The sequence below is a fragment of the Microtus pennsylvanicus genome, chromosome 2, assembly GCF_037038515.1.
Source record: "Microtus pennsylvanicus isolate mMicPen1 chromosome 2, mMicPen1.hap1, whole genome shotgun sequence".
Lineage (NCBI taxonomy): Eukaryota > Metazoa > Chordata > Mammalia > Rodentia > Cricetidae > Microtus > Microtus pennsylvanicus.
In genome coordinates this window covers 92,187,626-92,202,771 of record NC_134580.1, presented here as the reverse complement: position 1 = coordinate 92,202,771, position 15,146 = coordinate 92,187,626, and the positions used below count along the sequence as shown (strand labels likewise).

Below are 15,146 nucleotides of genomic sequence, written 5' to 3'. Positions count from 1 at the left end.
GTCACCCTTAGGACCTGGATTCTGCCATTGCCACATTCTGGACAACGCACCACGCTCTCATAGCTGGGTTTTCTTCCTGCCTGCGTGAGTGAGGTCAGGAAACTAGATTGGACTATGAAAGAGGAAAGTGGGGGGATAAGAACAAGATACCAGAAAAGAGGTGTATGAAAATGCCAACAAGAAGCCTGTTTGCATGCTGATTTAAAAATCTAGAAGATGGCAAAATTAAGGTGTGCTACCTAGCGGTGGTCTGCAGTTAGGTGACTGCTTGAGACTGGAACTCGTAGGGCTTGATGCAGAAAGGGGGCATTCGAGAAATCTCTGTCAGAGGCACGCAGAACGCCTGGGGTCGGAATCGCTCCGGGCCGGAGAAGCTAGCTTCTGTAGAGCCTTTCCGGAACTCTGGAAAGGCCTCTTCCACCTGCTGGGGGCGGGGACTGGGTGGAGCTAGGATGCTGAGGGAGCTGACGCAGGAGCTATCCAGCTCGTCAGCTCCTTGCTTTGGGCCAGATCGCAACCAGCTCTCCCGAGGCCCTAGGGTGAGTTCCGCAGTGAACCGGCCAGCCTAGACAGCCTGCAGAACACGGGAGTACTTGGCTTCCTAAGGTAGGGGAGGATGCCCTCCAGAAATCCTTGAACTTGGAGCTGGGGTCAGACAAAGGATGGGTGCGGGGATTATAGGGGTTGGCTATAAATAAGGGGCGGGGGGGGGGGGCGAGCGTTCCGAGAGCGGCGAATGGGTAGTTCATCAGTTGGCTGACCACTAAAGAAAACATCCTTCATTCGGAGTTCATGAGAAAAGATGGAGATAATGGAGCCCGGTGCCTGCATCCGGCCCTTACATCACAACCAGATTGTGCGGTGAAAACAGCTGTCCTCCGCTCTTTGAGGAGCAAGGCTAGGAAAGGCCTTTAGCTGCTGGAATAACGACATTGAATGAAATGAATATTTCAGTTTTAGGAACCGTGCTTGGCTTGTCCCCCACTGTTTCAATCCCTACCACCACTGCGAATGCTCAAAAGGCTTTATCTGGCTGCTGCCATTCGAAACAAGCAGCTTCCAGAGACGCTGTGTAAATACTGTTTCCTTGCTCTGCAGGCATATCCGTGGACACCAACATGTAGAAAAGGTTGACAACCCACACATATTCCCAGCCCCCCACCATTTCACTCTCTTCCCCCTCCTCCCTGCCGCCTCCGGAGATCTCAGCTTCTAGACCTGTGAACCGATGTAACCAGCATTGGAATAGAAACGCAGGAGGCGCACTGTGTACCTGTCGTTGTCCACGTTCCTTTACATGAGGTTGTTGTTGTTCTTGTTTTTCGAGACAGGGTTTCTCTGTAGCTTTGGAGCCTGTCCTGGAACTAGCTCTTGTAGACCAGGCTGGCCTCAAATTTACAGAGATCCACCTGCCTCTGCCTCCAGAGTGCTTGGGGTTAAAGGCGTGCGTCACCACCGCCCAGCGATTTTCGATCTTTATCTTAACAATAACTATAAGACAGATTGTTCCTATTCTCATTCTGCGCAAGAGGTGGCTGGGGTACTTGCCCAAGGTCACCTAGATGGTACACAGGGAAGCAAGTGTCTTTCACCTTGCCTCCAACATGGCAGGACAGGATCTGAGCTGCCCAGTACTTCTCAGGCTCTTATTGTGTTGCTTGTCTGCTGAGTTAAAACACCCTCTGCCGCCACTCCAGAACTTTCCGTGGTGTGTGTGTATGTTTACTGCTTGAATCTCATAAATCCTTCTCATTACTCCTTTCTTCCTTTTAACTGGGAAAACTTAAAATACCTCTCTCCTTTTCTCAAAACTGGAAGGGCTTAGATGGCAAGGATCACAGACCACAGGTGTGCGAACCATAGCCCAGCTTAGACTTCTCAGGTAGTAAGTTAGAGGGACTTGCTTACTCCAGACCTTCGGTTTCTTTACTCCTTGCCCACAGTGGTTTCCTCCCTGGCTTGGACACTTGACACAAAAGGAAACCTCTAGGAATTTTTCATCGCTCTCTCCTTTCAAGGTTCTCCTTCAACCTCAACTTGTGATTCATAATTCTATCGCTGCAGTCCTGTTATTCCAGGTGCCAGTGTGGGCCACGTTATAAACTTGGTCTTTTCTTCCGCAGGTTAAATATGGCCTCCAGGATGGTCTGTGTCCTGCTCTCTGGTCTTTTGTTTTGGTTGATGTGCGACTGGAATCCAGCATTGGCTTATAGCCCACGGACCCCTGATCGGGTCTCGGAAACAGACATCCAGAGACTGCTCCATGGCGTTATGGAGCAGCTGGGCATTGCCAGGCCACGTGTGGAATACCCTGCTCACCAGGCCACGAATCTTGTTGGGCCCCAGAGCATCGAAGGTATGCACTGTTCCTAACTGACGATGTTTCCGTTCTATTTCTGAGGCTACCATCTCCATTTTTTTTTTTATTTTGTCAATGAGGGTTGTTTTGTTGTTGTTGCTGTGGTTGTTTTTGGCAGTCTCCTGTAGACCAGGCTCACCGCGTACTCCCTCTGTAACCAAGGATGACCTTGTGCTTCTGATTCTCTTGCCTTTACCTCCCAGGTGCTAAGATTGGGGGTGGGGCTGTAACTTTCTGAGAAGCTGAGGAGGGAAGCTGGGGCTGTGGGCCACTTCCTAAGTCAGCACTCTGGGGGCTATTCCCGGCCCTCCCTCCCTCCCTTCGTGTTCTGCACAGTGATACCTACATAACACATCCATGAGGATGGCGAGACTACCTCTCTTGGGAGTTTTTCCAGTTTCCCAAGTTCCTGGCCATGTTCTTAGAAAACTTGGAATTGAAAGCTGCGTCTCCTTTGTTTGCTGTTTACTTATATATCAAAAGAGTCTTCCTCTTGGGAGTGGGCAAGGGATGTCAGAGAAAAGTATGAATTCTCTCTTTGGAGTCTCTCAAAAGATACACCTGGCACGTGCTGCTTCTGACGGATATACGGGGCATGATTTCCCCCGCTGTGATTAGCTTACAGTGCTGCCTGCTCCAGAGGTCCATGAATGCTGCCGATAGTGTTGATACACAGGTCCCATGTCTGTCTTGATGGCACTCTGAGCCATTGAAATTGCTGTGTATTTTGGTTGACATTTGATTTCAGGAGTAGATTAACTCAAATAATTTGAATCTGAAGCATGCAACTGTAGCAAATGACTTGTAGCAAAATACATCAGAGAGAACCCCTTGCCATTTATTCTTTTGCGGAGACGCTAAACCCTTCCTGGCACCGCCACCTGTTCCTGTTTGTTTAATGCTCTGTTTTTGAGAGGGTAAGTATCTGCCCTTTCTCCACCCGTGACGTGCATGGTTTATCACTCTGCTGTTGTCATGGAGAGGGTCCTTCCTGCTACCATAAGCCTCGTCTATGCAGGGCCTCATTTTATCCATTCAGTATGCAATTACGTGTTATCCTCTACGTGTCTGCCGTTGTGCGGGACTCCGGGGCAGCTCTACCCTAAATGACCCAGGCTAACTGGGAGAAGGGAAGCAACAAAAAGTCACTCCAATGTATCCTGATACACACTGCTTCCATGGAACAAAGAGAGGAGACTGGTCAGGAATGGTGTGTGTGTGTATGTGTGTGTGTGTGTGTATGGCGGGGGTGGGGGGGGTAGCCTCTAATGAAATGCTTCTCAGAAGTAATGTTTGCGTAGGAAATCCACAGGGAGGAATGAAGGAGCATGGGTTGCAATAAGTCGGAGTTAATGCGTGCCCATCATCATTGAGGTAATGACACATCCTAGCGAAGGTAATGACGTGTCCTAGCCAAGTCAACTCTTCCCTAAGGGACGACTGTTGATGTGTTCCTCCTGCTCTGCAATGAATTACCACAGCACTAGCCGCTTAACAGACGCTCCTTGTCTCCCTGGTCAGTCACAGCATGGCTGTCTCACTCCGTTCGGAGTCACACCAAGGTGAAGTCAGGTGTTGACCAGCAATGCAACCAAGCTGGCGTGGGAGCCTTTCAGCTCATGAGGACGATCGGCAGACTTTGTTCCCATGCAATTGTCAACCTAAGGTCCCTTTTGCTTGATGGCTGTCACCTGGGCCCCTTTCGGCTCTGAGGGGCCACGCTTGGGCAGTGTGCTGTCTCACCACGAACACAATATCTGGAACAAGAACGTTCTTTATACCATTTTACTTCTCCACGAGAAGCACCTTTAGTCTGACAAGGACAAAGCAACAGAACCATTGGAGTGGCTTTCCCAACACCTTTGTTATATCTGAGAAGATAGCCCAGTTGGCTCCAGTCTCTACCACGTGCAAAGGCAGAGACTCCTGTGCGCTCAGCAGATAGGAATCTTGAAGCCATTTTAGAATTCCACCTTTTCTAGCTGAGGTGAAACTGACGGGAAATAGTCCAAAGATGGTGAGAGAAAAGAAACTTGATGCAACTCCTGAGCTTGTTCCCAGTCTCTCCAGGGCTTTATTTAGTTGGATGGCCTGATTCTTATTCATGTGACCATATCATTGTTTCAGCTCACCCATCTGTCTGTATTGTGTGCTCAGAGAGTTACTCGTGCCATGTGGAATATCTCCTTCTGTTCTCTAGCCGCCTCGGAAAGAATCAGTTAAAGGTGCCCCCCCCCCCCAATTTTTAATACAGAACATATACAGTACCTGTATTCTTGTGTAAATTTCAATACCTATTTCATGTGGTTGTTATTAGTAAACGCCATTACAGAAGCTCCCTGGATGAAATGCTAACTCCAGCACTTACTGGTGGTGTCATCTTCTAACAAGGTATTTATTTTTTTTGTTTCTATTTAGCTTAAGTACTTCTTGGCAAGTACCTTAAAAACAGCAGAGTAGGAGCATCTTGAAATGTATAGAATCTTGGTCAAAAGCAAGACAAGAGGACAGAGTAGAGACAGCCAGGAAGTGGCCCTATGCATAGAATAGCTAGCATGAGCTTCGATGGCAAGGAAACAGAGTCTGTGCTGCGTCCACACTCCTTCCTTGCTGTGTGTGCTCTCTGTAACTTCTCTGCAACGGGATGTCTTGTGCATGAAATAGGGTCCCTTCAGGTGCCGTCACGAGAGCTGTTATCAAGAGGACCACAAGACGCCTCCTCTCTGTGATTAGCAGCAGCTTGTAGGCTTTGCTGGTTTGTCAGTCTTTGTTGGGTGTTTAAGACAGGATTTCATATAGCCCACCCTGGCCTTGAATACCTCCCAAGGATGACCTTGAGCCTCTCCTGGGTTCCCACCCCATTTTGCCCTCAGAAGCAAGGACAGCTAGCGGCTGTCCCAAGGACAGACCCGGAGAGCCGTTTGCGAAGGTGGAGGCCTTTGAGGAGCAGGGGATGCCTCTGCTCACTGACAGTCTCAGTGAATTGGGGTGGATCAAACCAGGACAGATAGTGTAGCTCCCAGAATACTGAGAGCCGCGGGTTAAAAATAAAAACCAAAACAACCACAAACTGTTTTACTAATGTGTCAGCTGTTTCTTTTCCCCACACTATAAGCCACTAGATACTTAGCACTGTGATATCACTAGGTTTTAAACCATTAAGGCAGACATGTATAACTATTAGCATTTGATGGTTCTAAATAATTTATATTTATATTGCCAAACAGAAAAACATCAAAAATAATCTTTTTAAAAACACTGAATTTTGGAACTTTAATTTTTTCAGGATAAAGAGAGCTGAAACTTTTTAAAAAATATATCAAATGGGGGGGGGAGTCCTTCTTAAGGTAACGTTCTTGAAAAGATAGGCAGGTTTTAAGGAACCTACTACCCTTGGCCAACCTTGCTTAGTAAAGGAGCTGCAGTACCTCCACCGTGCCACGGAGTGGCAGTGTTTGCTTCCTGATGAAAGGCTGGATGATGGCAGCTGGGAGTAAGCATGGGAAGGTCCAAGAGGAGCCTCACTTTGCTTCTGGAGAGTCTCTCTCTGCGTTAGAGGAAGAAATAGGGCTGTCTCTTGGTTTGGATACCTTGACTAACGTCTGTGTCTAGGTTATCCCCATTCTAGAAGAATCCATGAGAACATGGATTTGCAACTCACTTCGTTGGGCCTCCATCCTTTGAAGCTGTTTTGAGATCACACACACTACTCTTTAAAAAGACCCTGGAAGAATTATTTCAAGCTTCCTGTGTAGACCAGCCGCCTGGATAATGGGAGGATGTCTTTAAGGCAATCCAGGGCATCTGGGAAGAGGTCCGAAGGTGGTACTTTGATGTGCGTAACGCAAGAAGGAGGGCATTTTGGCGGCATCTCCTTGTTAGGAGTGGCTGAGGCTGTGCCCAGAATGAGGTGTCCCGGTAAACATCATGTGGAGACAGAACACCCACTCCGAAGTCCTGAAATGTTCAACAGAGAAAGGCCAGGTAGACAAGAGTCTGCAAAGGGACCCCGGGGGCTGGGGAAGTAGCTCCATAGGAGGGCCTTTGCTTGGCTTGCTTGGAATTTGAAAAACACGGAAGGAGGATGGGAGAAAGAAGCAAACAGAGGCTGGTCAGAAAGACAAGCATAAGGAAGACTAGAAGACGAGAAACTGCTATGTCTTCAGGGAACTACCGGTATGAGCAGATGGAGATAATTAGAGCCTTAGACAGAGCCAGTTCGGTGAAGAATCAGGGGCCTGGGTGATTTTTTAATGTGCATTCGTATTTTGCCATGGGTCCCTGGGACCATGTTACAGACAGTTACAGCCTGTTACAGACAGGTGTGAGTGGCCATGTGGGCACTGGGAATTGAACCCGGGTCCTCTGGAAGAGCAGTCTGTGCTCTTAACTACTTAGAAAACCAATCTAGCCGGGCAGTGGTGGCGCACGCCTTTAATCCCAGCACTCGGGAGGCAGAGGCAGGTGGATCTCTGTGAGTTCGAGGCCAGCCTGGTCTACAGAGCTAGCTCCGGGACATGCACCAAAGCTACAGAGAAACCCTGTCTTGAAAAACCAAAAAGAAAGAAAAAAAAGAAAACCAATCTAAATAAACATTTTATGTCCTTGCAACAATGCAATAAAATACAGTCTTACTGTGTGCACAAAATGTAGAGAAATATGAATGACCTCAATAAAACACTTTGCTAAGGTGTATGGATACAAGCCAGATGTCACAGCACACATGTAATCCCAGCACCGGAAAATTGGGTAGAGGCAGCAGGACCATGAATTTGAGGACAGCCTGCTTTATGTCGTGAGTTGCCTGCCAGTCTGGGTACAGAGCACAACCTTGTCTCAAAAGCAAAATCACAAATTTAAAGTAGTGAACTCAGTAGTTATCAACAAAGTTTTTTGTATTTTAATAAATAAGCAAAAATTATCACTGTCTTTGATTGGGGCTTATACTTGAATCGTGCAAATTTTAAACAATATAAAATCTTAGTTCATCTCCTAAAAAGTTACCATTTTCTTATGATGTTGACTTAGTCAGGGTTACTTTTGCTGTGGGGAAACACCATGACCAAAAGTAAGTTGTGGAGGAAAGGGTTTATTTGGCTTAGACTTTCACATTGTAGTGTGCCATTGAGGGAGGCCAGGCTAGGAACTGAAACAGGGCAGGAACTCAGAGGCAGGAGCTGATGCAGAGGCTATGCATGGAAGAATACTGCTTACTGGCTTGCTCAGCCTGCTTTCTTATAGAATCCAGGATTCCCAGCCCAGGCATCATTCCGCTCACAATGGCCTGGGACTTCCCTCACCAATCACCAATTAGGGAAATGCCCTAGGGAGGGATCTTATGGAGGCCCGTTCCCAAATGAGTCTCTTTTTTCCCCAATAACTCCAGCTTGTGTCAGGCTGACACAAAACAGCCACCACGGTCGGCAAAGATGGGCATAGAGAAGCAGCAGCAGTGGCGAGGTGAGCTTTCCTCACAACAGCTGCCACCTTAGAGTTATTGTTAACCCGGGGCCCAGCTCATCAAGGTCTGTGTGGGGTGCACTGACAGGAATCCGCCAGATGGGTGTCTTGTGCTTCTGCTCACGGCTCTTGAGAGTGTGGAGCAGGCACTGGCTGAGGCGTGGGATGAGAACCTGCTTCATGTTTCACAGGCTGCGACCTCCCGGTAGAGTCGTCACAAGGCTGAGGGAAAGGAGAGCTCGTGGAGGCCTCTTTTCCCATCACCCATTGGGTTTAGGCTTCAACATATCATTACGGAGTGGGCAGTTCACCAAGTGTCTGTCTGTGGGTTCAGGGCCTGAGCTAGACCCTGCTTCTTGAAAGTTCTACATTCTATCTCATTCTTCTGAATACAAAGTACCCAATGTTTGGGATTCTGGTGGAGGACAAAGAATTTAGACCACACACCTATTCTATTTCTGGGACAATAGTCTGAGCGACGGTGTATTTTATTGCCTCTAAATCCTAATGAGGCTTTAAACACACACACACACACACACACACACACACACACACACACACACACACATATTTTCTAACCCTTTTTCTTCCTTTCCACTTTCCATTTGGTTCACATGAGAATTTGGCAGGGAAAAAAAAATCTAAGCATTAAGCATAAAGGACTACACATCCCTTCCTTCCCATCTGCTTGTCAGCCATGGCCTCAGGGTTGGCAGGCTAAGACACCATCCTCTTTCCTGTAGTGTGGGCCTTGTGAACCTTGGCTCCTGAGGGTTTTCCGGCCAGGCATATCTGTCCAGAGCCCGTATCTGTTCAAAGCCCTTGGTGTCTAAATTAGAACCCGTGTCGGGTCATCTGATGCATGTCACCTGGAACGAGACCCAGCCAACGAGAAGCCCCATGAGTCACCTGGGACACTGCGATGAATGATTTTCCACAGATAATTGACACAGTGGATTATGTATGTACCTGTAGGAAACGGAAGAGCACTAACTAAATTTTATGTGACGTGTACGGTTTGCAAAACTGCTTTCCTGTAACCTGTCTCAAACTGTATGAGGTTTTCCACGATGGCTTGAGCTTTATAAGTTGGTTGGCAAGCCAGCTGAGTTATGTTTGAAAACATCTGTCCCTGCAGACTTGTATAACCCTGGGCTAGTTGGCTGAGAAACTGTAATGGTACCGGGCATTACGGTTAGGCACATGTGGATTTGGGTGGCTGGCATTTCAGGGACCTGAGGCTATAGGAAGTGAAAGTTCTGACAAGCTTCCCTCTTGGAACAAATTAGTCCAAACATCTTGGTCACCACGGACCATAAAGAGTTAGTGAAGCGGGCTGGGTTTAGCAGACCACACTTAGGCATGGCAATTACATAGACGCGTGCACGTTGACCGCTGTGTGTCACGTGATTGTCAGTGGAGGCAGAGGCATGTGGGCTTTGGGTTTAGAGAGTGTCTCAGTTAGGGTTTCTACTGCTGTGAAGAGACACTGTGACCACGGCAACTCTTAGAAAGGAAAAGATTTAATTGTGATGGCTTACAGTTCAGAGAGTTAGTCCATTCTCACCACGGCGGGAAGCAAGGCAGCATGCAGGCAGACATGGTGTCGGAGGAGGAGCTGAGAGTTCTTCTGTCTTGACTCACAGGCAAGTGCTCGGTCTCACTGGGTGTGGCTTGAGCACCAATGAGACCTCAAGGCCCGCCTCCACAGTGACACACTTCCTCCAACAAGACCACGCCTTCTCCAACAAGGCCACACCGTGGTGCGGCTCCCTTGGGGAGCCGTTTTCTTTCAAACCACCACAGGGAGTAAGGAGAGGCTGGATTGTGCAGCTAGTGGGGTGGACACTGAGACAGGCCTGACTGTTCTAGTTCACACTCGAAGGAGTCATGAAGCAAGGCAGATGTCTCTATACCATACAGTTTAGTTTCTCAGCACACAAATGGAGATCAGCTGCCTGGTCCATCTCGCAGTGTTAGTGTGACAGCTAAATTGAAAAATGTAAAACTGAGTTCTCAGAGGCGGTGGCGGGGAAGAGGCAGAAATCTTTAATAAATAAATTAATTAAAAAAAAGAAAAATGTAAAACTGTTACACAAACACAAAACATCACTAAACACTGGTTCTCCCATCTTCCAGTTCTCTGTGTCCTGCTGAGCTCTGGCCTGGGAAAAACCACTCTTGCCTGGTAATCTTTGGAGGGATCAGTTCCACTGGCCTTATCGGCACCCCATTGGTGGTGACAAAGGAGTTGGGGTCATGGGGCTGTAGGGCGGAGTAGTGCTTGGTGAAGATTCCGAGCAGCAACTTTTCCCACTCGGATTTGCCTTTTCCATCCATCTCTTGGTCTCGGGACTTTACGAGCATTTCAGCGGATGCCGAGCCAAAAGTGAAACCTGTCACAGATGCTCATCGGAGGGGCTGGTGAAAGACAGATGTGAGGGTGAATGAGAGAGCTGGCCGGCAGTGCACAGGAAGCAGACGGTCCACTTGCTGACCTCTCTGGTCACTTACACTTCCTAGCAAGGTGTCCCCTTTCTGTGTTCATTCAACAAGGAATTACCAAGCCTGTACATTGTGCTGGGAACGCTGGCTCTCATGGGCTTTCAAAACCCGTGCATACTGTCCTAATTTGCCTTTTCGGGATTTTGTAAACCAACCACAAATCAGGCATCACTATTCTTTCAGCCTCTTTGTGAAGGGTCAACTCTAACTGGAGGAATATAGCAGTTTTCTAGAATACGCGGGTCAGGACAGGTGCTGGTTGCTGTGTTCCTTCCTGTGCCCAGAGCTGTCCCTATGGCTCTTCAGTCTGGAGGCCTCCGCAGGGATAAGAAAGATCTGGAACCGCGGAGCATGTTTTCACTCAGCACCTCCCGCCAGCCAGTCAAGTGGGCTGGCTAACGGAGAAATGACAACCAGAAGGATCAGGCTTGTGGACTTCTCCTGCTGGGATCCGTGGTCCTGCTCTAAGGAGCCTGAAAGTGAGATAGGGGGCAGAGCATAAACATTGGAATGCACGTCTGTGGTGTACTGGGCTAGAAGCTGAGAGTCCTGTATATGTGGATTATTACAGAAACAGGTCTATTGGGGACAGAGAACGAGGGAAGCTGCCGCTGGAATCGTCATTGTCATAATCAAAGCTGAACTTCTCTGAGGATGTATATCATGGAAACTTGGGTTTGAGTGGGACGAAGGAAAAAAATTAGCTGTCGTGTCAAATATGGGATGGCAGGGAAGGCTGGGCACTCTTGAGACTGTCAACAGGTTGGTTTTTGTTGGAACAACTGGAAACTGTGGCAGGTGGTCTATATTGCCCAGGGAAACTCCTATATCTCTTGTAGTCTGTCTTGTGCTTGCTGGCAGGGTGTCCCTTAAGCCTCTCATTGCAGATAAGAAAGCTTCTGCACATCTGGATATCTCCTCCACGGTGACAGCAGCCATGATCAGTGGTACTGGCTAGAGGACAGTCTATATATTTCTGCTCGTGTTGGTCCAATCCTTGCCTAGAGCTCACCAGCGCCATTGGAAGGCCAGCAGATGTCTGGCCAGCTGGTGTCTCTTCGGCTTGCAATTTAACTGTTACTCAGCAGGTCGAATGCTCGTGACGTGAGCCTGTGCCTCGTCCAGGTGATCCATTTGATCACACCCTCTCGCCCTCCAGGAGCACACACAGACTCCTTACAGCATTTTAGAATATCCTCAGTACACAGACAAGAGAGGGGCATCAACCTACGGGAGAGAGACCTGACCAAGACAGAGTGACATTTACCTAAGGCTGAGAGGACTGTACTGAGGGGTTCTCCCAGGAGGGGACTTGGGAACTGATAATCATTCTCCCCCAGGAAATTGTCGTAGTTTTTCTTTGCCTGAGGCAGAGGGGACAGCCAGTCTAGGCTACTGGCCCATCTTGCAAAGGAAGGCCCAGGAGGCCTTCATAATGCCATCCTCCTACTAGGACAGCTCAGGAGACCTGTGCCGACAGACTCTGCATAGTTTGGATAAGCGTGAATGATTAACGTTTTCCCTCCAAGCAGCGGGAATGGACGGGCCTTCTGGGAAGAATTCCTCTGCTGTAAACCACGGAGCGGGCCTGTCTCCTGAACCCAACCAGCGTGTCTCTTCTCTTGTCTCTTTCCTTCTCTCTACATTTCCAGGCCTTCAGCAGATGATGGGAGGGACCATTTGTTGAGTCTGTCCAGACCCTGCATAGTTCTTGGTCACTGAAGTGTGTAAAAACATGGCAGCAATGCAGGTGCTATTGTCTCAAAAGTGTTTACAAAGAAAGGAAGGGAAGAGCCGTTATTTGACAGAAAATGACACATTGCACTAATACTGTAAGGCTCTTGCTTTTAATGTGTGGTCAGTGAACAGGACTGTTGGCATCGGCTCTCATTTAACTAGGTCTGTATACAGCATACTGGAGCCTGGGAAGTGCCTCTGGCTTTTTTTACAGGCAGAGTCTTGGTGCCTTGGGGTCTGGACCGTGAACCAGTCAGATGTGCCTGGAGGCAGGGAGTGGTCAGCTCTCTCCCAGCTGGCCAGATTGAGAGCTGCAGCTATGGTAATGTGTCAGCCCCTAGTCACTGGCCTCCTTACCCCGCTCTGGAGCCTTGCTTCTCATGCCCCTGCCTCAGGATGCCTGTGCTGTGAGGCAGCTCAGATCTCCTCCTTCATCTTCAGGGAGGGCACTGAACGTGGGAGAGTCTGAGAGATGGCCGACAGAGTCTACGCTGCTCTGTTGGGCGGTACCAGTGCTGTTCTGATGAGGGATTATAAGAATGGGTGAGCACTTGGATCCTGAGCTCTGCTTTTCAGTAGATTACTTTCCATGTCTGGAAGCAGATCCATAGAGCTCATTCAGCAAAGACACAGACACAAGCAAACTAAGTTGCTGGATGGGTCCCAGAAGAATTACATCGTACATATAGCTTTTTTTTTTTTTGAGACAATCCTGGCTGCCCTGGAACTTGCTTTGTAGACCAGGCTGGCCTTGAACTCACTGAGATCCACCTGCCTCTGCCTCCCAAGTGCTGGGACTAAAGGCGTGTGCGTACAGCTTTTGTGGATGATAGGAGATGCCTCTCAGATACTCTGCAGCATTCTGACCATGGGGTACATCTTGCAAAATTGCTCTCTGTGCTCAGGATATATGCATCTGTGAGTTCTTGATAAATAGTAGTGCAGAATGGTGATTTCCTTTTCATTTTTCTACCCAAACTTAAAAAAAATTATTTATTTTTATTTTATGTGCATTTGTGTTTTGCCTGCATGTCTGTGAGGGTGTCAGAGTCCCTCGACAGAAGAAGGTACAGACAGTTGTGAACTGTCATGCGGGTGCTGGGAATTGAATCTAGGTCCTCTGGAAGAGCAGTAAATGCTCTTTAACAGCTGAGCCATCTCTCCCCCTCACCCCCCCCACCCACCCAATCTTAAAGCTCCAAAATCTGAAGGGAAATCTGGTAGCACTTATTTAAATTCAAAAATATGTTTGAGGGGGTTGGAGAGATGCCTCAGTGCTTACGAGCTCTTGCTGCTCTTTCAGAGGACCAGGGTTCAGTTCTGAGTGCCCATGTAGTGGCTCAACACCATCTCTCGCTCCAGTCCTGAGGATCTCATGCCCTCTCTGGCCTCCATGGGTACTGCGCACACACATGGTATGCTTATGGTTTTTAAATACTTGAAATGGCTAGAGACTCCATGAAAAGAAATCTGTAAACTACTCAACCAAAGGGAAAGGGTCTAGTGGGAAGGACATAATCCTCGTTTGGGGTCTACTATGTACTTTATATGTTACAGTTTTGTCCTCATAAGTCCTATGTGTATGCTTCTGTTTTACAATAGAAGTATATGAGCAGCATGCCAAGAATGGACAGTTCAAGGGCAGGGGATACAGATTTGAATCTCTAGAGCAGAAGGAAAATTTCCTGTTGATGGCCTGCATCCCTCACCTTTGCCCACTAGAGAACAGTAGATTTTCCACAGCGAGAGCTAAAAACATCTCCAGATGATTTTAAATGTTCCCTTGCACGTTAGAACCTTTATTGAAACCGCTCCCGAGACTTGATCTCACTCTCTCTCCCTCTCTTTTTCTCTCCCTCTCTCTCACATCCCCTTGCCCTCCTTTCCCCTCTTCCTCTCATCTCTGCTCCTTCCTTTCCACAGCATATTCAAAACAAAATTCGGGGAGTCACTTTAAGGACTCAGTAATTATGTTTAAACTTTTTTTTTCATTATCATAAAAGTGACTTTAAAAAGCCACTGTGAATCATTAGGACAAAAATAATATGTTTACAATCTTACCACTTAGAAGTTTCCACTCTTGGCATCTGAGTGTGCGTGTGTGTGTACACATATGTGTGAGTGTGCATGTAGAGATTTCTTATTTTAGTAATATCCTCTTAAAAATGGGTAGTCTTTATTTTGCAGGAAAATGGATGGAGTAAGGTAACCCAGACACAGAATGACAATTATCACATGTACTCACTCATAGGTGGTTTTTAAACATAAAGCAAAGAAAACCAGCCTACAAACCACAATCCCAGAGAACTTAGACAACAATGAGGACATTAAGAGAGTCTCACATAGATCTAATCTACATGGGAAGCAGAAAATAGAAAAGGACAAGATCTTCTGAGTAAATTGGGAGCATGGGGACCTTGGGGAGGATTGAAGGGAGGAGGGGAGAGGCAGGGAGGGAAGCAGAGAAAAATGTAGAGCTCAATAAAAATAAAAAAAAGAAAAGCAAAAAAAACCCTTAATACTTCAAATAAAGGTTTTAAAATTATTCGTCTGTGGGCTGGAGAGATGGCTCAGAGGTTAAGTGCCCTGGCTGCTCTTCCAGAGGTCCAGAGTTCAACTCCCAGCAACCACATGGTAGCTCACAACCATCTGTAATGAGATGTATTTTATTTTATTTTATTTTGTTTTGTTTTGTTTTTCGAGACTTTTTTCTGTAGTCTTGGAGCCTGTCCTGGAACTGGCTCTTGTAGACCAGGCTGGCCTCGAACTCACAGAGATCCGCCTGTCTCTGCCTCCCGAGTGCTGGGATTAAAGGCGTGCGCCAACATGGCTCGTGACGCATTTCTTTTTCATTAGCTATATCTGTGCCTGGCACTTTCATATTGCCTGCCATGTGTTTGCACGTTCATATTCGCAACAGAAGTTCTAAGGATTTTATCAGGTCGAGAAGGATCCTGGGGTGAAACTCTGGGAGAAGAGCTGAAATTGTGAGATGGCCACCAGGTGGTGCCCTTGGCTCGGAATGGAATCATTGCTCTGGCCAGTAGGCGGCGATTAGAAAGTGGCCAGGAGATGGGCGGTGAGG

General features: G+C 47.7%; 1 protein-coding gene across 3 annotated transcripts in view; it reads left to right on the top strand.

Annotated features, from left to right (window-relative positions):
• The first annotated feature begins 430 nt into the window (after positions 1–430).
• Positions 431–15,146, top strand: part of Scg5 (secretogranin V) — a 45,839-nt gene continuing 31,123 nt past the window's right edge. The window contains exons 1-2 of one of the 3 annotated variants that reach the window (XM_075961732.1): positions 431–539; positions 2,124–2,356. In XM_075961732.1, the coding sequence (XP_075817847.1) occupies positions 2,131–2,356 (226 nt within the window). In that variant the 5' untranslated portion in view covers positions 431–539; positions 2,124–2,130. Of the gene's footprint in view, positions 607–2,123; positions 2,357–15,146 lie in introns of all 3 variants that reach the window. The other 2 variants (XM_075961731.1, XM_075961733.1) reach the window with 2 other exon arrangements.